At 49.1% G+C, this 23,972-nt stretch overlaps 1 protein-coding gene across 2 annotated transcripts in view; it reads right to left on the minus strand.

The window, feature by feature from the left end:
• DMXL2 (Dmx like 2) overlaps positions 1-23,972 on the minus strand; it is a 1,615,381-nt gene that overhangs the window by 641,556 nt on the left and 949,853 nt on the right. For both annotated transcript variants that reach the window (XM_069222485.1, XM_069222484.1), the window contains exon 28: positions 2,483-2,731. In XM_069222485.1, coding sequence (XP_069078586.1) covers positions 2,483-2,731 — 249 coding nt within the window. The remainder of the gene's footprint in view (positions 1-2,482; positions 2,732-23,972) is intronic.

The following is a 23,972-nucleotide window of genomic DNA, read 5'->3' on the forward strand; positions in this document are numbered from 1 at the left end:
TCTGAAAAAGCTGAAGCTCAGCCTCCTTGAAGTCTGGAAATTGCTACACGGTTGACAATGGCCCGGTGTATTTGGGACCAGCTCCAGGAGAGAGCCAGTGATGGCAAAATGCTGTGGCAGATTGTGTGTCAAAGAACTGAAAAAATATGACAAAATGATGTTTCTAAGGGGGTAGATGACATGATGGTTAGATTAGACCGTGGTTGGTGATGAAATATTGAAACAAGAATGGATGGATGCTATAGTTTACATTAAGGAGTTATGGGCAAAAAGACGTATGTGGTGAACAGTTTGCTGAATGTTTTGTGAGTGGGAAAGAATTTTGTGATAGTGAAGGACAAGCTAGAAGATGATTACATTGGTATTTGAATAAATGGCTGAATGACAACAGTATTTGGCTTGTGGACAAGGACAATTGACCACATATGAAAGGCATCTGTTATGAAGTGTGACCAAAAGACAAGCAAGAGTAGATGTTTAGTGGCCCTAAATTGATAAAATAACAGAGGAAGTGTGGAGATGTGTTTTGCACCCAGTGAGTAACACAGAATTGAAGGCAGTGAATGCACCGGTGGGTCAGGTTCCTAACACAACATTGAAACAGGCTGATGTTCGAGATTGTGGACTATTAAAGTATTTAAAAGAAAGTTAAAGGTTTCAAAAGTGACTACATCGATGCAATAGGAATATAGGAGAAGGTATTTGTGAGGGAAGGAGTATTCAAAGTTAATATTATGGGTAATGATTTTCGTCTGGCCAAGATAGTGCACAAGTAACAAAGTGTTTGCTATTCCTGGTCTAGCCAGTGCTGGGTATTTTTGGACACATATTTCTCAACTGGGTGTGTTTCTGGATTTTTGTCCATCATCAGAGTGTTACAAGCCAGTTTATGCTGCTCAAAGCCTTTTCAGGCTCAGTACCATTCCCAGACAGCAGGTACATCCACACAATTAGTCAGCCCAGTAAACTCCAAGGAGGAGCCATCAAAGCAGGGGAGGGGAGCACAGTGCCCAGAATATCAGCACACATTTGTCCAAAATGCTTTATGATAAATGCAATGCATGATCACAGATACGTTTGAGTAAACTAAACAGACTAAATATGTGTAGGTAAACTAAATATGCACTGCATTCACCATAAAACATCTGAAAGAAATGTGAGCTGGTATGTCAGGCAGTGTGATCCTTTATAGCCATCATTTGGAATTATATTGTTTGAAGATGCTTTATCTGCAATGAATGTTCTTGGTGATAGTTGCAGTTGCTCGCCAGACGTTCCAGTGCAGGTATTACTGAAGCAATAAATCCTGGGAATTCACCTGCTTCTGTGGCTGTTCTTTAACAACTTTATTGTAACTTATTCTCTCCAGCACTCCTGAGAATTACGGATATTCATGCCAGGAAGAGAAATTATGACTTTTGGGCAATAACATATTAGAAACAGACTTTACGTGCTGAGTCCTACATATTTTCCACTGTACTTCACCAGACAAATTATTTTGGACATATGGGCGGTCATTCTGACCCTGGCGGTCAAAGACCGCCAGGGCGGAGGACCGCGGGAGCACCGCCGACAGGCCGGCGGTGCTCCAATGGGGATTCCGACCGCGGCGGTAAACCCGCGGTTGGACCGGCAACACTGGCGGGCTCCCGCCAGTGTACCGCCGCCCCATTGAATCCTCCAAGGTGCCGCCGAGGGGATTCCGACCCCCCCTACCGCCATCCAGATCCCGGCGGTCCGACCGCCGGGATCCGGATGGCGGTAGGGGGGGTCGCGGGGCCCCTGGGGGCCCCTGCAGTGCCCATGCCACTGGCATGGGCATTGCAGGGGCCCCCGTAAGAGGGCCCCTAAATGTATTTCACTGTCTGCTGCGCAGACAGTGAAATACGCGACGGGTGCAACTGCACCCGTCGCACAGCTTCCACTCCGCCGGCTCGATTCCGAGCCGGCTTCATCGTGGAAGCCTCTTTCCCGCTGGGCTGGCGGGCGGCCTGAAGGCGACCGCCCGCCAGCCCAGCGGGAAAGTCAGAATTACCGCCGCGGTCTTTCGACCGCGGAACGGTAACCTGACGGCGGGACTTTGGCGGGCGGCCTCCGCCGCCCGCCAAGGTCAGAATGAGGGCCATGGTGTTATGACAGGGTTGTATATCATGCAGAAAATAGGAAATAAATGTAGAGGCCAAGGCTGTTCTGTCTCACAGTGAAGGTGACCTACTAGTGGAAAGCTGGAATGAAAGGGCATGAACATCAGCCTGGCAAACAACTTGGGGGGAGCCTGGGGGTGGGGCAGGGGAGGGGGGTAGAGGGGAATGAGTGGGAGGGGAGTAGGGGTGGGGGGAGGCTTTTAGGTTCTCTCTTGTATTCATTACATGTTTTTAAAACACAATACCCATAACATATCTGCAGCTGTAGAGCCAAACCAGGTGCAAATGTCTTTTGTGACTGAACGATGAAAACATGCCATATTTATATAATTGATTACCTGGAACATTTTCTGCTACTCTTCTGGGCTTCACAACAACCTTTACTCCGCCCCCAAAAACAGCAGCCCACATTCGACTGCTAAGTGGATGAGCTGCTATACGAAACAATTCATTGCTATTATCAGTTGAGAGTGCATGTATTAACAAGCTAAGATAGACTGCCACAACGGCTTCACAAAGCATTATGCTCAACTTTGGTTGATCTTCATCCTGTGCAGAAGTTAAGAGGCTTATAAGTGAGCTCACACCTGTAAAAACAGAAAAAAATTGAATCAATTTATATCTTGTTATCATTAATAAAGCTAAAATATTATTAAATGTACACCTATACATCTATTTGTAAAATGTGAATACAGCAGATTTCTTTAAATATTGAATTAGGAAAATGTTACTTACCCGGCAAGCATTTGGTGGTCGAATATAGAGCTGTAGATTCACATACTGTGCATACTCCTGCCATCTAGTATTGGGCCTGGATGCGTGCAAGTTGTTTTTCTTCGAAGAAGTCTTTCAAGTTATGAGGTTCTGTGACTCCTCCTTTAGGCAATAATGTGCACAGTCATTGACTCGACTGTTAGCTTGTTTTCCTGCACAGCAGGTGAGGATGGAACGTGAAGCGGAGCGTTATTTAAAGGGATGCCTATGCATAAGAGTAAAAAGAGAAAGTAAGAGATAGATTCTGTACAACCACAGGTGTCCAGGGAGGGGTATGGGCACACATGAATCTACAGCACTATATGCCACAAACTGGTGCTCACAGAGTAAGTAACCTTTTCTGTTCAAAGCATGTGTGACTGGAGATACACATGTTGTGTATAGATTGTAAAGAAGGCCTCCCAAAAAGCGGTGGCTATACTGTGGATGTTGCAGTAGACTGAAAGAGTGTATGAAGAACAGTCTGCCCTATATTAGCTGATTGGCGGGCTAGGACATCCACACAGTAATGTTTTGTTAAGATGTGTGGTTTAGACCATGTAGATGCTTTGCAAGTACCAGTTGTGGAGATGTTCCCTAGGAAGGCTACAGAGACTCCTTTCTTCAAGTACAGTGTGCTCTAGGAGGAGTGGGCAGAGACCTCTTGGCATTAGCTTAGCATGTCTGGATGCATTTAACTACCCACCTGGCAATGCATGACTTAAAGCCTTCCCTTTGTGGGGTCAGAGAAAGCAATATTAAGTTATTGTGTGTTTCAAAATGGTCTGGTTCTATTAATGTAGTGCATGAGGGTCTGTTTACATCCAAAGTATGGAGAGCCCGTTCTCCAATTGAATCAGTTTGTGGGGAAGAACAGGAAGGTCAATAAACTGAAAAAAGGTCCATGAACAACTTGAACGGTTAGAGCCTTTTTTTGGTGCCTCAGAGCACCAGTTCAGCAAGCGTTCAGATATAGCAACATCCGCAGCCAACATGTGTTTCATCAATTTTGTGACTTTTTCAAGGCTAGAAACCGTTGAGGGTATCACGACATACGTAACATCCTCCTATATTCCAATTATAACAGTAGCAGCAAGGCAGTAGAAATCAATGTAACTAGATCACGACTTTGTAGAAGATGGGTATCACTCATGCTGTTGGATTTTAAATAGTAAGTAATGTCAAGTATCTAATGATGTGGCAAGGTACTATTTGCACCGATGTCCAGTAAACACGTGTTGGCTGTGGATGTTGCTATATCTGAACGCTTGCTGGACTGATGCTCTGGGGCTGGTGCAGAGGACAACCCTACCCCTATGTACTTGTAAGGAAGGTTCTTCCAAGGTTAATGTCTGAAGTTCACGGACAGGTGTGAGTGAGATGATAACAAGTAGAAATGCTAACTTGCACGAGAGGAACTGAAGAGGGCAGGTGTGTAGGGGCTTAAATTGAGGACCCATAAGTTGTGTGAGTACAATGTTGAAATTTCATCAGTGTGCCAGTGGGACCAGGGGAGGAATTACCTTTTTGAGGCCGTCCACGAAAGCTTTTATAACCGGTATCCTAAAGTGAGAGAAGTATTGTCTATTCTGAAGGTAGGCAGCCAGGACAGCTAGATGTAATTGTATGGAGAAAAAAGCTAACCAAGAAACCTGTAAGTAAAGAAAGTAACAGATTATGTCTTGTATTGCCTCTTTCAACGGGTCACTTCCTTTTTCAGTGACAGTAGCAGACAAACCTCTTCGACTTGGCGCATATCAGGCACGGGTGATAGGTCTGCATGCTTCCTTGAGAATGCTCATACATTACGGCCAAAGATTAAGGTATCCAGATTTGATGACATCAAGATCCAGGTCGCAAGGATGAGGCATCTGAGTGTGCGATTTCTCCATGGTTCTCCGTGAGAAGGTCTGGATTATTGGGGAGCCTCTAGTGCAGAACCAGAGAGAGTTTACGAGCGTCACGGCTGGCGGGCCCATGTGGGTACTGTAGGAAAATGCCTCTGTTGGCATGGTTACCCCCCCTCCCACTTTTCACCTAGTGTTGATGCCAACTTTGATTGAAAGTGTGCTGGGACCCTGATAACCAGGCCCCAGCACCAGTGTTCTTTCGCTAAAACTGTAACTTTGTTCCCACAATTGGCACAGCCCTGGCATACGGTTAAGTCCCTTGTAAAGGGTACCCTTGGTACCAAGGGCCCTGTGGCCAGGGAAGGTCTCCAAGGGCTGCAGTAGGTATTATGCCACCCTGGGGATTCCTCACTCAGCACATGCACACTTATGTGTGCTGGTGGGGAGAAAAAGTTTAAGCCGACATGGCTCCCCTCTGCCTGCGGCATAGGTAAGTCACCCCTCTAGCCGGCCTTACAGCCCTAAGGCAGGGTGCAATATACCATAGTTGAGGGCACAGCTGCATGAGCAATATTCCCCTACAGTGTCTAAGTCCATTTTTGATAAGCCAATCGTCCAGATTTGGGAAAATGTAGACCCCCTTGCCTACACCGGTGTTCAGCCACCAGCACAAGGCACTTTATGGAACACCCGAGGTGCAGCAGTGACCCCTAAAGAAAAGCACTTTGTACTGGTAATGCCTTCTGTAAACCACAAATCTGACATACCAACCATGAGCCAGATGTATTGGTATGTGGAAACAGGCATCCTTTAGGTCGAGCGCAACCATAAAGTCGTCTTGCTGGAGAAGGGAAATTACATCCTGAAGGGTCAACATGTGAAAATGCTCTGATAGAATGTATTAGTCTAAGGGTCCTGAGGTACCCATCTTTTTCGGGTATTAGGAAGTACAATAAGCACACTATTGTACCTTGCTGATGGCAGTGGACAGGTTCTATAGACCCATTGAGGAGGAGGGCTTTGACCTCCTCTGTGAGCAGCCTTTGATGTTCCGGTGAGAGTGTGTGTTTGCGAGCAAAAATATGAGATACGTGGAAAGTAAACTTTAGACAATAAGGAGGATGAATAGGGTCCAATACCCACTGGTCTTAGGTAACGGTTTGTCATGGGGAAAGAAGCTTTGTAGGTGCCCCCTGACAGGTATTATGCGGTTGGGAGGAAAAAGAAGAAAGTCAGGGTGTGGTGGCGGGTGTAGCTCCTTTTGGGGAGCTACAATTGCTTCTGCAATTGTTGACCCCATAGGACACTCTAAAATAACCACTGGGAGAGGCTTGCTGGCCCTGGGTACGCTGATAAGAAGGGAAGGTTTCTGGGAAGGTGGACTTTTGGCCTCCATGGTAAAGTGTGCTGCCAAAGGAGTTGAGGGGAGCAGGTGTTGCAACGCTTTCATCACTATGGCTGTCTCCATATACTTTTTGATTTTTTCTAAAGCTTGGTCCACTTGTGGACTAAAGAGGTGTTTACCATCAAAGGGCATGTTTAGCAGGTTCTTCTGAACTTGCAGCTTAAAGCAAGAGATATTGAGACATACCTTTCTGCATGGCAGAATGCTAAAATGTACCCTTGTGGCAGCAGTGTGAGCTGGCATAGCGAATAGAGGTGTTAGAAATCAGCTTGCCCTCACAAACTATCTCCTGACCCCGTTTTCTCTGCTCTTCATGGAGGTATTGTAGGAGCTTCTCCATTTTGTCCCAGTGGGCACAATCATATCTTGCAAGAAAGCTGACAGAATTAGCAATGCACCAGTGGTTGGCAGACTTTGTGGCCACCAGTGTCCCTGCTGCATCTAGGCATTTGCTTTCTTTATCTGGTTACAGAGAATCTCAGCTGGCTGGGAGATGACTCGCTTATGGGCAGTGGTGACTACTAGAGAGCCAGGTGTGAACTGACTATAAATATAGATGGGGTCAGAAGGGGAGGCTTTATATTTTTGTCCACCTTAGGTGTTATAAACCCTAGCCTGGACAGTGTCATTAAAAATATGTTGAATGTGTCATCACACCCCCGTGCCCACCCATGTCAGAGCGTGGAGACCCCGTGGTGTGATGTCAAAGGGGTCCCCTGGAGAAGCAGCCAGGGTGGGCAAAGGGTAAAAAAGAGGGTGAGGTGAAGGTGGTTCATGGAGTAAGGGGCTGGTAGCCTTATCCACTTTATTGCGTTGTCTTGCTAGACCTGGAATGTCCAAGGACTCCTCAAAGGACAGCTGACGTTTCAAAGGTGGAGAAGCAGGGCCCGAAGGGCAGGCAAGGATGTGGCCCATGTAGGGGTGGATGCCCCAGTGTTTCTGCCTTGAGCCAAGATGCGCCTGCATTTTTATGGAGAATGTGCTGGACTTCGCCGATAATGTACTTGTTTGTTGACGACAAAGTCAGACTCCAAGTGTGCCTTCGGTTCTGCACCAAGGTTCCAGTTGATGTCAAGGGTCAGCTCTGTGCTGGTGTCATGGTGGCCAGCGCCAAAGTGGTCGTTTTGAAGGTTTCTTCGGCGCAGCGCTGGGTGGGGCACCTGAAGCAGTTTGTCGGTGCTGACCATGGCCCGAAGGCAGTCTAAAACCCTGTCTCTGGTGTTCCAGAGTGGCGAGTGTCCTTTGACTGAGGGCTTGTTGGGAAAAGTGTGGTGTTGAGGGTGAGGGGGTCCCATACTCACTGACTGTTGAGCTGGGGGAAGGTTCTCAATCTCCAGGTCAGAGCCAGAAATTGCTCCAGGAAAGAAAGTCTCTTCATCTGTAGAGGACGGTTGTTAGTGTCGTGCCCACTCGACGTCCATGTGATCGAAGAGATCTGGGGTATTGTCTCCGCCCCTATGGACATCTTGAGTCACCCAGCACGATGGTCGCAAAGAATCTTTTGAGAGCAGAAGGAGCTGTGAGCATCGCAGGCAGTTAGGTTGTGTTCCGGGGACAATCATAGATTACAGACATGATGGTCCGAGGATATTTCACATGGCAGAGAGGACAACATTGAATGGCATCTCTTCCAACAGTGCCGAGGCATGGTGGTGTGACATGACAGAGAGACAGGAGTAGGCACCGACAGGCGAGGCCCAGGAAGGGCTGCAGTCGACCCCGCTTGAGCAAAGTAATCAGACATCAATCTGAGACAGAAAGTAAGTGTAGGAAGTTGGCTCTGTATGTACTATTTCAAAGTAAGAAATAGTGTGCACAGAGTCCAAGGGTTCCCCTTAGAGGTAAGATAGTGGCAAAAAGAGAAAATTAGAATGCTCTATTTTGTGGTAGTGTGGTCAAGCAGTAAGCTTATCAGAGGGTAGTGTTAAGCATTTGTGGTACACACACACACAATAAATGAGGAACACACACTCAAAGACAATTCCAGGCCAATAGGTTTTTATATAGAAAAATATATATTCTTAGTTTTTTTTAAGAACCACAGGTTCAAGATTTACAAACAATACTTTAAATGAAAGGTATTTCACTCAGGTATTCTAGAAACTTTGAATAATCACAATAGCAGGTACAGTTTCGACAAAAATGGCAATAAGCTATTTAAAAAAGGGGAGACACTGCAAAAATCAACAGTTCCTGGGGGTGGTAAATACATGTTAAGTTCACAGGTAAGTAAAACACTTACATGGTTCAAAGTTGGGTCCAAGGTAGCCCACCGTTGGGGGTTCAAGGCAACCCCAAAGTTACCACACCAGCAGCTCAGGGCCGGTCAGGTGCAGAGGTCAAAGTGGTGCCCAAAACACATAGGCTTCAATGGAAATAGGGGTGCCCTGGTTCCAGTCTGCCAGCAGGTAAGTACCCGCGTCTTCGGAGGTCAGACCAGGGGGGCTTTGGAGGGCACCGGGGGGGGGACACAAGCACGCACAGAAAGTACACCCACAGCTGCACAGGGGCGGTCGGCTGCAGAGTGCAAACAGGCGTCGGGTTTCTAATAGGAATCAATGGGGAGACCCGGGGGTCTCTTCAACGATGCAGGCAGGCACATGGAGGGGGGGAGGCTCCTCGGGGTAGCCACCACCTGGGCTAGGCAGAGGGTCGCCTGGGGGTCGCTTCCGCACTGGAGTTCGGTTCCTTCAGGTCTTGGGGGCTGCAGGTGCAGTGTGGTTTCCAGGCGTCGGGTTCCTTGAAGCAGGCAGTCGCAGTCAAGGGGAGCCTCTGGATTTCCTCTGCAGATGTCGCTGTGGGGGATCAGGGGGGTCAACTCTGGCGACTCACAGGCTCGCAGTCACCGGGGAGTCCTCCCGGTAGTGTTAGTTTTCCGCAGGTCGAGCTGGGTGCGTCGGGTGCAGATTGGAAAGTCTCACACTTCCGGCGGGAAACGTGTGGTCTTTAAAAGTTGCTTCTTTGTTGCAAAGAGTTGCAGTTTCTTGAACAGGGTTGCTGCTCTCTGGAGTTTCTTGGTCCTTTAGATGCAGGGTAGTCCTCTGAGGCTTCAGAGGTCGCTGGACCCTGTTGGATGCGTCGCTGTTGCAGTTTTCTTCGAAGTAGGGAGACAGGCCGGTGGAGCTGGGGCCAAATCAGTTGTCGTCTCCGTCTTCACTACAGGGCTTTGGGTCAGCAGTCCTTCTTCTTCTTTAGGTTGCAGGAATCTATCTTCCTCGTTTCTGGGAGCCCCTAAATACTGAATTTAGGGGTGTGTTTAGGTCTGGGAGTGCAGTAGCCAATGGCTACTGTCCTTGAGGGTGGCTACACCCTATTTGTGCCTCCTCCCTGTGGGGAGGGGTGCACATCCCTAATCCTATTGGGGGAATCCTCCTTCTACAAGATGGAGGATTTCTAAAAGTAAGAGTCACCTCAGCTCAGGACACCTTAGGGGCTGTCCTGACTGGGGGGGGTGACTCCTTGTTTTTCTCAAAGAGGGTGATCCTCAAAGGCTCACCCCCTTTGTTACAGCTCCACAGGTCATTCCAGCTAGTGGAGATGCCCGCCCCCTCCGGCAACTGCCCCACTTTTGGCGGCAAGGCCGGAGGAGATAATGAGAAAAACAAGGAGGAGTTACTGGGCAGTCAGGACAACCCCTAAGGTGTCCTGAGCTGACTCTGACTTTTAGAAATCCTCCATCTTGCAGATGGAGATTCCCCCAATAGGATTAGGGATGTGCCCCCCCTCCCCTCAGGGAGGAGGCACAAAGAGGGTGTAGCCACTCTCAGGGCTAGTAACCATTGGCTACTAACCCCCCCAGACCTAAACACCCCCCTAAATTGAGTATTTAAGGGCCCCCAAAAAATAGGAAAACAGATTCCTGCAACCTGAAGATGAAGGATTGCTGACCTGAAGCCCTGCAGAGAAGACGGAGACACCAACTGCTTTGGCCCCAGCCCTACCGGCCTGTCTCCCCACTTCAAGAAAAACTGCAACAGCGACGCGTCCCTCAGGGTCCAGCGACCTCCGAATCCTCAGAGGACTACCCTGCATCTAAAAGGACGAAGAACTCCAGAGGACAGCGGCCCTCCTCCAAAGAAACCAAAACTTGCAACAAAGAAACTACTTTAAAAGGACTCCACGTTTCCCGCCGGAAGCGTGGGACTTTCCACTCTGCACCCGACGCCCCCGGCTCGACCTGAGGAGAAACAACACTACAGGGAGGACTCCCCGGTGACTGCGACCCTGTGAGTAGCCAGAGTTGACCCCCCTGAGGCCCCCCAGCGACGCCTGCAGAGGGAATCCGGAGGCTCCCCCTGACTGCGACTGCCTGCTTCTAAGAACCCGACGCCTGGTAAAGACACTGCACCCGCAGCCCCCAGGACATGAAGGATCCGACCTCCAGTGCAGGAGCGACCCCCAGGTGGCCCTCTCCCTTGCCCAGGTGGTGGCTACCCCGAGGAGCCCCCCTTTGCCTGCCTGCTTCGCTGAAGAGACCCCTGGGTCTCCCATTGAAACCTATTGCAAACCCGATGCCTGTTTGCACTCTGCACCCGGCTGGCCCCGTGCCGCTGAGGGTGTACTTTTTGTGCTGACTTGTGTCCCCCCCCCCCCCGGTGCCCTACAAAACCCCCTGGTCTGCCCTCCGAAGACACGGGTACTTACCTGCTGGCAGACTGGAACCGGGGGGCCCCCTTCTCCATTGAAGCCTACGCGTTTTGGGCACCATTTTTTACCTCTGCACCTGACCGGCCCTGAGCTGCTGGTGTGGTAACTTTGGGGTTGCCTTGAACCCCCAACGGTGGGCTACCTTGGACCCAACTTTGAACCCTGTAGGTGGTTTACTTACCTGCAAAATTAACCAATACTTACCTCCCCCAGGAACTGTTGAAATTTGCACTGTGTCTAGTTTTAAAATAGCTTATTGCCATTTTTGCCAAAACTGTACATGCTATTTTGCTGATTCAAAGTTCCTATGATACCTGAGTGAAGTACCTTTCATTTAAAGTATTGATTGTAAATCTTGAACCTGTGGTTCATAAAATAAACTAAGAAAATATATTTGTCTATACAAAAACCTATTGGCCTGGAATTGTCTGAGTGTGCGTTCCTCATTTATTGCCTGTGTGTATACAACAAATGCTTAACACTACCCTCTGATAAGCCTACTGCTCGACCACACTACCACAAAATAGAGCATTAGAATTATCTCTTTTTGACACTATCTTACCTCTAAGGGGAACCCTTGGACTCTGTGCATGCTATTTCTTACTTTGAAATAGTACATACAGAGCCAACTTCCTACAAATACCGATGGAGGGAGGGAACCATGTACTGCACTGCAACTGTGTTGACCCGGAACACTGGAGCACTCGTCCAAACCTGACTGTAGAAAGAAAACAATCTAACAATGGAGTTGATGACCATCACATTATTGCCAAAAGGAGGGTCACAGAAACTCATGACTTGAGACTTCTTCAAAGAAAAATAATTTGCACATATCCGTGGCAAATACTAGATGGCAGTGTTTTGCACAGCATGTGTATCTACAGCCACACATGCTTCAAACATATCTTTCAATCTTAGTTTTTCATTTTATGTTTCAAATGTTATATTAGGTTCTGAAATACAGATTCTACTCAGAGATTTGCACTGATATCTGGCTAACATGTTTTGACCTTACTGAGGAAAAGCTCTGTAGGAAGTTGGCTCTGTATATACTATTTTAAAGTAAGAAATAGTGTGCACAGAGTCCAAGGGTTCCCCTTAGAGGTAAGATAGTGGCAAAAGTAGATAATTCAAACGCTCTATTTTGTGGTAGTGTGGTCAAGCAGTAGGCTTATCAGAGGGTAGTGTTAAGCATTTATTGTACACACACAGGCAATAAATGAGAACACACACTCAAAGACTTACTCCAGGCCAATAGGTTTTTATATTGAAAAATAGCTTTTCTTAGTTTATTTTTAAGAATCACAGGTTCAAGATTTACATTAAACACTTTAAATGTAAGGTACTTCACTTAGATACTTTAGGAACTTTGAATAAAAGCAATATCATATACCGTCTTTGTAAAAATGGCAATACGCTATTTTCAAAGTGGACACAGTGCAAAAATCAACAGTTCCTGGGGGAGGTAAGTAAAGATTAGATTAGTAGGTAAGTAAAACTCTGACAAATCCCAGTCCTGGGGCATAGGCAGCCCACCGTTGGGAATTCAAGGCAACCCCAAAGTTACCACACCAGCAGCTCAGGGCCAGTCATGTGCAGAGGTCAAAGAGGTATAGGCGCCTATAGAGAACAGGGTTGCTCCGGTTCCAGTCTGCCAGCAGTTAAGTAACCGCATCCCTGGGGGCAGACCAGGGGGGTTTTGTAGAGCACCGGGGGGGGAACACAAGTAGGCACACAATACACACCCTCAGCGACACAGGGGCGGCCGGGTGCAGTGTGCAAAACAGGCGTCGGGTTTTAGGTAGAAACCAATGGCAGGATCCAAGGGTCACTCTAGCGGTGCAGGCAGGCACAGGGGGGGTTTCTCGGGACAGCCACCACCTGGGAAAGGCAGAGGGTCGCCTGGTGGTCACTCCTGCGCTGAGGTTCGGTTCCTTCAGGTCCTGGGGGCTGCGGGTGCAGTGTTGGTTCCGGGCATCGGGTCCCTTGTTACAGACAGTCGAGGTCAGGGGGAGCCTCTGGATTCTCTCTGCAGGATTCGCTGTGAGGGCTCAGGGGGGTCGTCTCTGGTTACTCACGGGCTCGCAGTCGCCGGGGAGTCCTCCCTGAGGTGTTAGTTCTCTGAATCTCGAGCCGGGGGCGTCGGGTGCAGAGTGAGAAGTCTCACGCTTCGGGCGGGAAACGTGCAGTCTTTGGAAGTTGCTTCTTTGTTGCAAAGAAGTAGCTGGTTTTGAACAGGGCCGCTGTTCATGGGGGTTTCTTGGTCCTTTAGTCCAGGGCAGTCCTCTGAGGGTTTAGAGGTCGCTGGTTGCAGGTTTTTTAAGATGGAGACAGGCCGGTAGGGCTGAGGCCAAAGCAGTGGTCAGAGGGGCGGGCATCTCCACTAGCTGGGCTGCCTTGCGGTGCTGTTGGAAAAGGGGTGAGCCTTTGAGGCTCACCACCAGGTGTTACACTTCCTGCAGGGGGAGGTGAGAAGCACCTCCACCCAAGTACAGGCTTTGTTCCTGGCCACAGAGTGACAAAGGCACTCTCCCGATGTGGCCAGCAACATGTCTGGTGTGTGGCAGGGTGGCAGAAAATGGTCAGCCTACACTAGAAGTCGGGTAGGTATTCAGGGGGCATCTCTAAGATGCCCTCTGGGTGTATGTTAAAAATAAATTGCACACTGGCATCAGTGTGCATTTATTGTGCTAAGAAGTTTGATACCAAACTTCCCAGTTTTCATTGTAGCCATTATGGAACTGTGGAGTTTGTGTTTGACAAACCCCCAGACCATATACTCTTATGGCTACCCTGCACGTACAATGTCTAAGGTTTTGCTTAGAAGCTGTAGGGGCATAGTGCTCATGCACATATGCCCTCACCTGTGGTATAGTGAACCCTGCCTTAGGGCTGTAAGGCCTGCTAGAGGGGTGACTTACCTATGCCACAGGCAGTGTGAGGTTGGCATGGCACTCTGAGGGGAGTGCCATGTCGATTTAGTCATTTTCTCCCCCCCCAGCACACACAAGCTGTGAGGCAGTGTGCACGTGCTGAGTGAGGGGTCTCCAGGGTGGCCTAAGACATGCTGAAGCCCTTAGAGACCTTTCCTGGCATCAGGGCCCTTGGTACCAGGGGTACCAGTTACAAGGGACTTACCCAACTGCCAGGGTTGTGCCAATTGTGGAGACAAAGGTACAGTTTAGGGAAAGAACACTGGTGCTGGGGCCTGGTTAGCAGGGTCCCAGCACACTTTTAAATCATTACTTAGCATCAGCAAAGGCAAAAAGTTAGGGGGTAACCATGCCAAGGAGGCATTTCCTTACACAACCCCTCCCCCCCAAAAACAAAAGAGGATGAGACTAACCATTCCCAAGAGAGTCTTCATTTTCTAAGTGGAAGAACCTGGAAAGGCCATCTGCATTGGCATGGGCAGTCCCAGGTCTGTGTTCCACTATAAAGTCCATTCCATGTAGGGATATAGACCACCTCAACAGTTTAGAGTTTTCTCCTTTCATTTGCATGAGCCATCTGAGAGGTCTGTGGTCAGTTTGAACTATGAAGTGAGTACCAAAAAGGTATGGTCTCAACTTCTTCAGGGACCAGACCACAGCAATGGCCTCCCTCTCAATGGCACTCCAACGCTGCTCCCTGGGGAGTAACCTCCTGCTAATAAAATCAACATGCTGGTCAAGGCCATCATCATTTGTTTGGGACAGGACTGCTCCTATCACCTGTTCAGTGGCATTTGTCTGCACAATGAACTGCTTAATCTGGAGCTTTCAAAACTGGTGCTGTGCACATTGCTTGCTTCAGGGTGTCAAATGCCTTTTGACAGTCCAAGGTCCAGTTAACTTTCTTGGGCATTTTCGTGGAGGTAAGTTCTGTGAGGTGGGTCACTATTGATCCATAATCCTTCACAAACCTCCTATAGTAACCAGTAAAGCAAAGGAATGCCCTGACTTGAGTCTGGATCTTGGGCTGGAGTGGCTGAACTTGGCCTCCACCTACAAGGTGTCCCAAGTAAACCACAGTACCCTGCCCAATCTGACATTTAGATGCCTTGATAGAGAGGCCTGCTGCTTGCAGGGCCTGCAAAACCCTCTTCAGGTGGATCAGGTGATCCTTCCAGTTGGAGCTAAAGACAGCAATATCATCAAGATAAGCTGCACTAAAGGAATCCAAGCCAGCAAGGGCTTGATTCACCAACCCTTGGAAGGTGGCATGGGCATTCTTTAACCCAAAGGGCATCACAGTAAACTGGTAGTGCCCATCAGGTGTAGAGAATGCTGTTTTCTCTTTCGCTCCTGGTGCCATTCTTATTTGCCAGTACCCTGCTGTCAAGTCAAAGGTACTCAGGTATTTGGCAGCACCCTATCTGTCAATTAGCTTTTCTGCCATTAGAATGGGGTGAGCATCTGTCTTGGTGACAGAATTAAGCCCTCTGTAGTCCACAAAGAACCTCATCACTCTCTTGCCATCTTTGGTGTGAGGTTTGGGGACCAAGACCACTGGGCTAGCCAAGGGACTGCCAGAGTGCTCAATCACTCCCAACTCCAGCATCTTGTGGACTTCCACTTTGATGCTTTCCTTAACTTGGTCAGACTGTCTGAATATTTTGTTTTTGACAGGCATGCTGTCTCCTGTGTCCACATCATGGAAGAAATGAAGCTCTGGTACGAAGCACCACTTTGTCAGGACGCACTGCTAGGAATGGTGGCTTTGAAGAAGGAGCCCGAAGCTCACTTACTCTGAGAGGTGCAGAGAGGGGATCAACAGATTTGTTGACAGACCATGCCACAAATTTCTTCCAATGACAAGCGTACACAGTTTTGGTGGAGGGATGCGTGGCTGCCAATACAGACTTCAGGTGGAAGGTCACAAGCAGTCAACTGTCGCAGCTCAATCCCCACGCAAGGAGGCAAAGACTGGAGACGTTTGGGTGAATAACCATCCCCTGCTGCTGCAATTAAAGATCCTCCCGAAGGGGCAGTTTGATCGGAGGATCAATGGTCATACTCAGGAGCTCGGGATAACAGACTCTTCGTGTCCACCAAGCCACCAAGATTACTTGGGCAAGGTCTTGCCTGATTTTCTTCAGAACTCTGGGCAGAGGAAGAGGGGCAGTAGGCTTGAGTTCCACTCGTGACGAAAAGCGTTGCAGAGCGAGTGCCGCCTTGGAAACTCCAACGCGCAAAACAGCTGACATTGCACGTTACCTGCGGCGGCTAAGAGATCTAACCAAGCTCCCCCCACTACTGAAAGAGACCTTGCACCACCTCCGGACAGAGAGACCATTTGTGATCAACTATGCATTGATGGCTGAGTTCATCTGCTCTGACATTCAGAGAGCCCACCAGATGTTGAACCACCAGGTAAATGCCCTGGCATTCCACCCATGTCCAGAAGTGAAGAGCCTCTTGACAAAGGGTCCATGACCCCACTCCGCCCTGCTTGTTGCAATGCCACATGGCGGTGGTGTTGTCGGTGAACACCTGCACTACATTCCCTTTGAAAGATGGAAGAAATGCTTTTAATCCAAGTCCGATCGCCCAGAGCTCCAAAAAGTTAATGTGGAGTCCAGACTCCGCTAGCGACCCTAGGACTCTGATCTCCACCTCTCCCATGTGGTCACCCCATCCCAGGAGGATGCATCTGTCACTACTGTGAGATCTGGTTGGGGAAGGGAGAGGGATCTGCCATTGACCCAATCTGGATTCGACAACCACCACTGCAGGTCTTTCGCAGTTCCCTCCGAGCTCTGAACCATGTCTGAGAGATTCCCCTGATGCTGTGCCCACTGGAACTTCAGGTTCCACTGCAGAGCCCACATGTGCCATCTGGCATGTTGGACAAGCAGGATGTCCAATAACCTGGACTCACTTTTCGGGAGGATAAGCCCGAAACTGCACTGTGTCCAGAACAGCTCAGTTGAAAGGGAGCGTCTGAGAAGGAGTCAGGTGTGACTTCGGCACGCTGATAGTGAACCCCAGCGAATGCAAAAGGTGCGCCACTGCCTTGAGGTGGGAGACTGTCTGGGGCGAGTTTGCCTTCAACAGCCAATCGCCAAGATGAACAAGTTACTTAACTTCGTAACGCCTTTTCTGGTGGATACACTAGCTACCTGTGGATTCCTCACCTAAAGAATTTTCCCCTCGCGCCAGCTTTCAACTGAAATTTTCTTCTAGCTCTGCACGTCGACGATGACATCACAATTGCCCGACTCCCACAAGACGCCGTATGACGTCATCCAGGCAACAACAAGTCCTCGTCAGTTATCACCATTTATTACGTGCCTTTGAGGCGAACAGGTGAACATTGCATTACAGAAGTGATAGAAGTACATCAATCAAACTTATATTCCAACTTTTATTCCAATAATATGAAACAAAACTAGTAGAAACAACAAGAATTATGCATATAAATATATATACATATCCACACGTTTCCTTTTATATATATATATATATATATATATATATATATATATATATATATATATATAAAGAAATATATAAACATCGCATCATCATATAGATATATACAATATACAGGTGCTCACCCAAGGAATTCGTGTTAAGACCAGTCAGGCAACAGGGAGGCGGGTGGGACCGTGAGGAATCCCAAGGTAACTAGTGTATCCACCAGAAAAGGCGTTACCGAAGGTAAGTAACTTGTTCTTCAGATGGATACGACTACCTGTGGATTCTTCACCTAAAGAATAGAGTCCCAAAGCAGTATCCCTTCCGGAGGTGGGTGCCTGAATGGTCAAACCAAGAAATCCTGCAGCACTGAGTGGGCCCTCCTGACCTCAGAGTTCAAACAATAATGTTTCACAAAAGTATGGAGGGATGCCCAAGATGCCGCTTTGCAGATGTCAACCACAGGAACACCCCTAGCCAAGGCCGACAAAGCAGCCTTAGCCCTGGTGGAACGGGCTTGAAGCCCTACAGGAGGTTCTTTCTTTGCTAAAGAATAACATAGCTTGATGCAAAGAATGATCCACCTGGACAGCATTTCCTTGTGGACAGCTCTGCCTCTCCTCTTCCCCACGTAACAAACGAAGAGCTGATCGTCTTGCCTGAACTCCCCGGTCCTGTTGATGAAGAAGCTCAATGCTCTTCGTGGATCCAACCGGTGAAGCCTCTCTTCCTCCTTGGATGGAAGAGGTGGAGGATAGAAGGAAGAGAGAGTAATGAACTGTCCCAAATGAAAGGGTGGAACAACCTTCGGGAGGAAAGTCGCCTTGGTCCTTAACACCACTTTGTCCCTGTAAAAGGAAATATATGGGGGCTCTACACTAAGAGCCTGAAGCTCACTCACTCTTCTAGCCGATGTTATGGCCACTAGAAAAACAGTCTTCAAAACTAAAAGTCTCAATGAACAAGAGTGCATTGGCTCAAATGGCGATCCCATAAGAAAGGTCAATACTAAGTTAAGATCCCACTGTGGCATAACAAACGGAGTGGGTGGAAACTTATTAGTGAGACCCTTAATGGACCTCAATACAATAGGTGACTTAAACAAGGAGGATTGATCTGGAAGGCACAGAAAAGCCGACAGCACTGATAAATAACCCTTAACTGTGACAACTGCACAACCCTTCTGTGCCAAGGATAAAGCAAATAACAATACATCAGACAAATGGGCCTTCAAGGGATCAATTTGGTTCTCTCCACACCAACTGAAAAATCTGGCCCACCTGCTTGCATAGATCGATTTAGTGGAGTGTCGCCTGGCCGATAAAAACTTCCACCACCTCCGGCGGGAGAGAAAAGGAATTCAGATTGTCCCGTTCAATCTCCAGGCATGAAGGTGCAGGCTCTGGAGGTGGGGGTGTAGAACCTGCCCCTGCGACTGCGAGAGGAGGTCTGCCCTGTACCAGAGACGGAGCGGAGGGCACAGAGAGAGTTGGAGAACATCCGAGTACCATACCCTTCTTGGCCAATCCGGGGCTATTAGGATCACTTGTGCCTGGTCTTGGCGGATGTTCCTCAAAACCCGAGGAATCAAGGGTATGGGAGGAAACGCGTAAAGTAACTGACCCTTCCAGGACATCTAAAACGCGTCCCCCAAAGCTCCTTGCACCGGATACTGTAGGCTGCAAAACGACGGGCAGTGCGCATTCTCCAGAGTGGCAAACAGATCTGTGGATATCCCCACCTCTGGAAGATGGACCAGATCTGGATGAAGACGCCACTCGTGATCGGTCGAGATGAGCCGACTGAGACTGTCTGCACGCACGTTCAGAACTCCGGCCAAATGATTTGCTACCAAGCAAATCTGGTGGTCCTGGCTTCAGGACCAGAGCCGAAGAGCTTCTCTGCAGAGAAGATATGACCCCACTCCTCCCTGCTTGTTTATATACCACATCGCAGTAGTATTTTCCATCAGGACCTGAACCGGCTGACTGCGAAGGGAAGGGAGGAAGGCCTTGAGAGCCAGACGTATCGCCCGCAGTTCCAACAGATTGATGTGAAACCTCTGTTCTCCTAGAGACCAACAACCTTTGATCTCCAGGTCCCCCAGATGAGCTCCCCACCCTAGAGTGGAAGCATCAGTTACAACTGTGGCCACTGGCGGAGGTAGCGAGAACGGCCTTCCTTGCGACAGGTTGCCAACCACAGCCCACCATTGAAGATCCGCTGCAGCATCTCTGGAGATCCTTATCGAGTCATCGAGAGCTCCTTTGTGTTGAAACCACTGCCTGTGGACGCACCACTGAAGAGCCCTCATGTGCCAGCGTGCATGAGTGACCAGTAGAATGCAAGAAGCGAACAGACCGAGCAGATGAAGGACCTTGATGACTGGAACGACCGTTCCTTTTCGAAACATTGGAATCAACGCCTGAATTTCCAGAATCCGCTGCGGCGGTGGAAAGGCCCGATTCAATGTTGTGTCCAGTACTGCCCCTATGAACAGGAGGCAGTGAGAGGGCTCTAGGTGAGATTTGGGCATGTTCACTGAAAAGCCCAGATCGAACACCAACTGAGTTGTCGACTGCAGGTGATGCCGCAAGAGCTCCGGAGACTTGGCTTTGATCAACCAATCATCCAGATAAGGAAATACTACTTTCCCCTTTCTTCTGAGCTCCGCTGCAACCACCGCCATCACCTTCGTCAAGACTCGAGGTGCCGAAGTAAGACCAAACGGAAGGACCGCAAACTGATAGTGTTGCGACCCCACTACAAACCGGAGATACTTCCTGTGCAACTTGAGGATCAGAATATGGAAGTAAGCATCCTGCAAGTCGACGGACACCATCCAATCTCCTTCGTTCAACGCCAAAAGAACCTGTGACAGGGTCAGCATCTTGAACTTTTCCTGCTGGACGAACCAATTCAAAAGCCTCAGGTCCAAGATTGGCCTCAACCGACCATCCTTTTTGGGGATCATGAAGTATCTTGAATAGCAGCCCTGACCCCTCTCCTGCTCCGGGACCAACTCCACTGCACCCTTTGACAAAAGGGATATCAACTCCTGTTGCAGTAACAGAAGATGGCCGTCCGAACAGGAGGATAGGCGGGGAGGGATGGGAGGAGGAAACTCCCAAAAGGGAAGAGCATAACCTTTCCCCACAATATCGGTGACCCAGGAGTCTGATGTTATTGACTCCCACATGCAAAGAAAGTGAGTTAGTCTCCCCCCTACAGGAGATTTGTGAACAGGGAGTGATGGAGAACTAAGGTTGCTTTCCCTGCTGCACCCCTCCGGAGGAAGAGGAAGAGGCAGCAGAGTGCTGCTGGGCGGCCCCTCTAGTGCGTACTCTACCCCTGCTCCTGAAGTATCTATAAGGGAGAGCTCCTGAAGATTGCTGTCCTGCCGCATGGAGCCTGCCACGAAAGGAAGCACCACAACCAAATCCTCTAAACCTTCTAAGTGATTTCAAAGAAGAGGATGTGGCTGCTTGCAGTCCCAAGGATCTTGCCGTGGCTCTACTCTCCTTAAACCGCTCCAAGCAGAGTCGGCTTTCGATCCAAAAAGTTTGCCTCCATCATAAATGTATCGTCCTAAAATTCAAGTAGCCCTTGTGGATTTCAAAGCCAGGCTACATTAGGAGAAGGCCTTTTTAGCTGACTGGTCCATTCTCTTAGACTCCCTGTCTGCTGGAACTCTGGGAAACGACCCAGGAGCAGAACAGGAGGAACACAACGCTTGCACAACCAAACTCTCCAGAGTTGGGTGCTTGGACAAAAAGTCTGGATCACCTGGGGCCACTCGGTAGAGTCTCGCCACCGACCTGTTTACGGCAGCCAAAGTCACTGGCTTCTTCCAAACTTCCCTAATAGGGTCTGTAAGAGCCTCATTGAAAGGAAGAAGGGGCTCCGCCACAGCTGATGCTGGATGCAACACCTCAGTAAGGATGTTGGTCTTTACATCCGCAGCTGGAAGTGGAAGGTCCAAAAAGTCTGCTGCCTTCCGCACCGTGAAAAGAGGCAGCCTCCTCTGTATACTCCACCCGGAGAAGCCAAGTCCCATTCCGGGGAAGTGTCTAGGCTGCTTGCAGTGTCCAAACCTTGCAGGTCCCCTGAAGGCTCCATGATCTTCCTCCAAGTGCTGCTTCTCATATTCCTGCTTCTTCAGCATCCTCAGATCCAACCTTCTGGAGCGGAGCCTGGACTCGATCCCCGGCGTCGATAAGGCGTCAGCCGACGCCAAAGACCGCTGGTGGCGTCGATCCTCAAAGTAATCCGACGCCGGATCCCTCAGCGCCACAGGCATCTTTAAGGTCAACTGGATCCGTGGTGAATCCATCGGCGCCGGGACGGCGTCAGCGTCACCGGTCTTCTGGGTGACGCCAAAGGCATCGGCGCCGAAGCGGTACTTCCCGAAGGAAGAAAGGGATAAAGGGCGTCGGCCTGTAAGAAGCCGGAACACCCATGTCGAAGGCCAAAGGGCCTGACGGCCCCCGCATGCACACCTCCAGGGGCCATGGTGGCAAAGATATTAAACATAGCATTAAGAAATTCTGCTGGATCCGTGCCCGGTGCCGCGAAAGACGGATAACCTTGAGGAGCCGGTGCTTGAGGTGAAGCCGACGACGGCCCAGGCATCTCCTGCTCCAGAGAAGCCCTCGGCTCCTGATGCGGATCCACTTCATACACCAACAGTGGAGACGTCGGTGAAGCTGGAGTCGTCGGAGGCGTCATAGTTGAGCTGACCTCCCATGTCAGTCGGCGCCGAGCCGATGGTGATCTCAAACGGGAGCGGTCTCTGCTCGATCGGTGCCGTGATCCATGCCGGCGCCGAGAGTCCCGATGACGCTGATGAGACCTCGAGGATTTAGAAAAAGATTCTCTATGATGATGCTTCTCCTTCTTCTTCTATCAGCCCAGAAACAATTTAGCCTCCCGTTCTTCCAGGGTCTTTGGATTCATGTTCTGGCATGAACCGCACAACTCGACTTCGTGGTCAGAACTAAGGCACCACAAGCAATTGTCATGTGGGTCCGTGACAGACATGCGACCTCCGCACTGCTTACAGGGTTTAAAACCCGACTTCCTCGGCTGCGACATAGTTACACCGAAGTGAAACTGTTGCTCCCTGGTAGCCTTGAACAAAAACCGTTTCTCAAAGGCACGGAAAAAAGGGAACTGACGTCTGCACGTCCACGAGAACGTCTTATTGCCTGGATGAAGCAATACGGCATTGCGTGGGAGTCGGGCAATTGTGACTTCATCGTAAACGTGCAGAGCTAGAAGAAAATTTCCATCGAAAGCTGGCGCAAGGGGAAAATTCTTTAGGTGAGGAATCCACAGGTAGTTGTATCCATTAGAAAGGGGAAGACTGGAACCCCATTACGTGCTGTAGGAAAATGGCTCCCTGTTGCAGTTACCCCCCACTTTTTGCCTGATACTGATGCTGACTTGACTGAGAAGTGTGATGAGACCCTGCTAACGAGGCCCCAGCACCAGTGTTCTTTCACTAAAAATGTACCATTGTTTCCACAATTAGCACACCTCTGGCACACAGATAAGTCCCTTGTAAAAGGTACCAGTGGTACCAAGGGCCCTGTGACCAGGGAAGGTCCCTAAGGGCTGCAGCATATGTTGTGCCACCCTAAGGGACCCCTCATCTAACACATGTAAACTGCCATTGCAGATTGTGTGTGTTGGTGGGAAGAAAAAGGCAAAGTCGACATGGCATCCCCCTCAGGATGCCATGCCTACAAAACACTGCCTGTGGCATAGGTAAGTCACCCCTTGTAGGAGGCTGGCCTGGCTTATAGTGGGTATCTGATGGTACTTACACCTTGTGCCACGTCCAGTTATCCCTTATTAGTAGATTAGTAGTGTTCTAGCAGCTTAAGCTGATAGAGGTAGCTATAGCAGAGCAGCTTAGGCTGAACTAGGAGACATGCAAAGCTCCTACTATACCACTTATACCACTTATATCATATAGAACTATATCATAAGAAACACAATACTCAGATGTACTAAAAATAAAGGTACTTTATTTTAGTGACAATGTGCCAAAAATATCTCAGAGGATATACTCCATTAGGAGGTAAGTAAAATACACAAAATATACACACAAACCAAAATCAGGTAAGTTAGAAAAGTAGTGCAAACACTGTAGAATACAATAGGATGCAATAGGATACAATAGGCCTAGGGGCAACACAAACCATATACTCCAAACGTGGAATGCAAACCACGAATGGACCCCAGGCCTAGTGTAGTGTGTAGAGGGTTGCTGGGAGTGTAAGAAAACACTAAGGGTGTCCAAAATACCCCACCCCAAGATCCTGAAAAGTAGGAGTAAAGTTACCCTACTACCCCAGAAACACAGTACGTGATAGGGGATTCTGCAAAGGCAACAACTGAATGCAAAGCACTGAAGGCGGATTCCTGGACCTGAAAAGGAAGGGGACCAAGTCCAATAGTCACGCAAGTGTCCGGGGGGGCAAGAGGCCACTAAACCCCGGATTATGGTGCAAAAGCGCTGCCTCTGGGTGGAAGAAGCTGAAGATTCTGCAACAATGGAAGGTGCCAGGAACTTCTCCTTTGAACAGAAGATGCCCCACGGCGTGCTGGAGGATGCAGAGTTGTTTCCGCGCAGAAAGACCGCAAACAAGCCTTGCTAGCTGCAAGAATCGCAGTTGAAGAAAATGGGTGCTGCACGGACCCAGGAAGAGCCAGTAGGTCGCCCCTTAGAGGAGGAGACAGAGGGGGCGCTCAGCAAGACCAAGAG

This window comes from Pleurodeles waltl, chromosome 3_1, assembly GCF_031143425.1.
Source record: "Pleurodeles waltl isolate 20211129_DDA chromosome 3_1, aPleWal1.hap1.20221129, whole genome shotgun sequence".
Classification (NCBI taxonomy): domain Eukaryota; kingdom Metazoa; phylum Chordata; class Amphibia; order Caudata; family Salamandridae; genus Pleurodeles; species Pleurodeles waltl.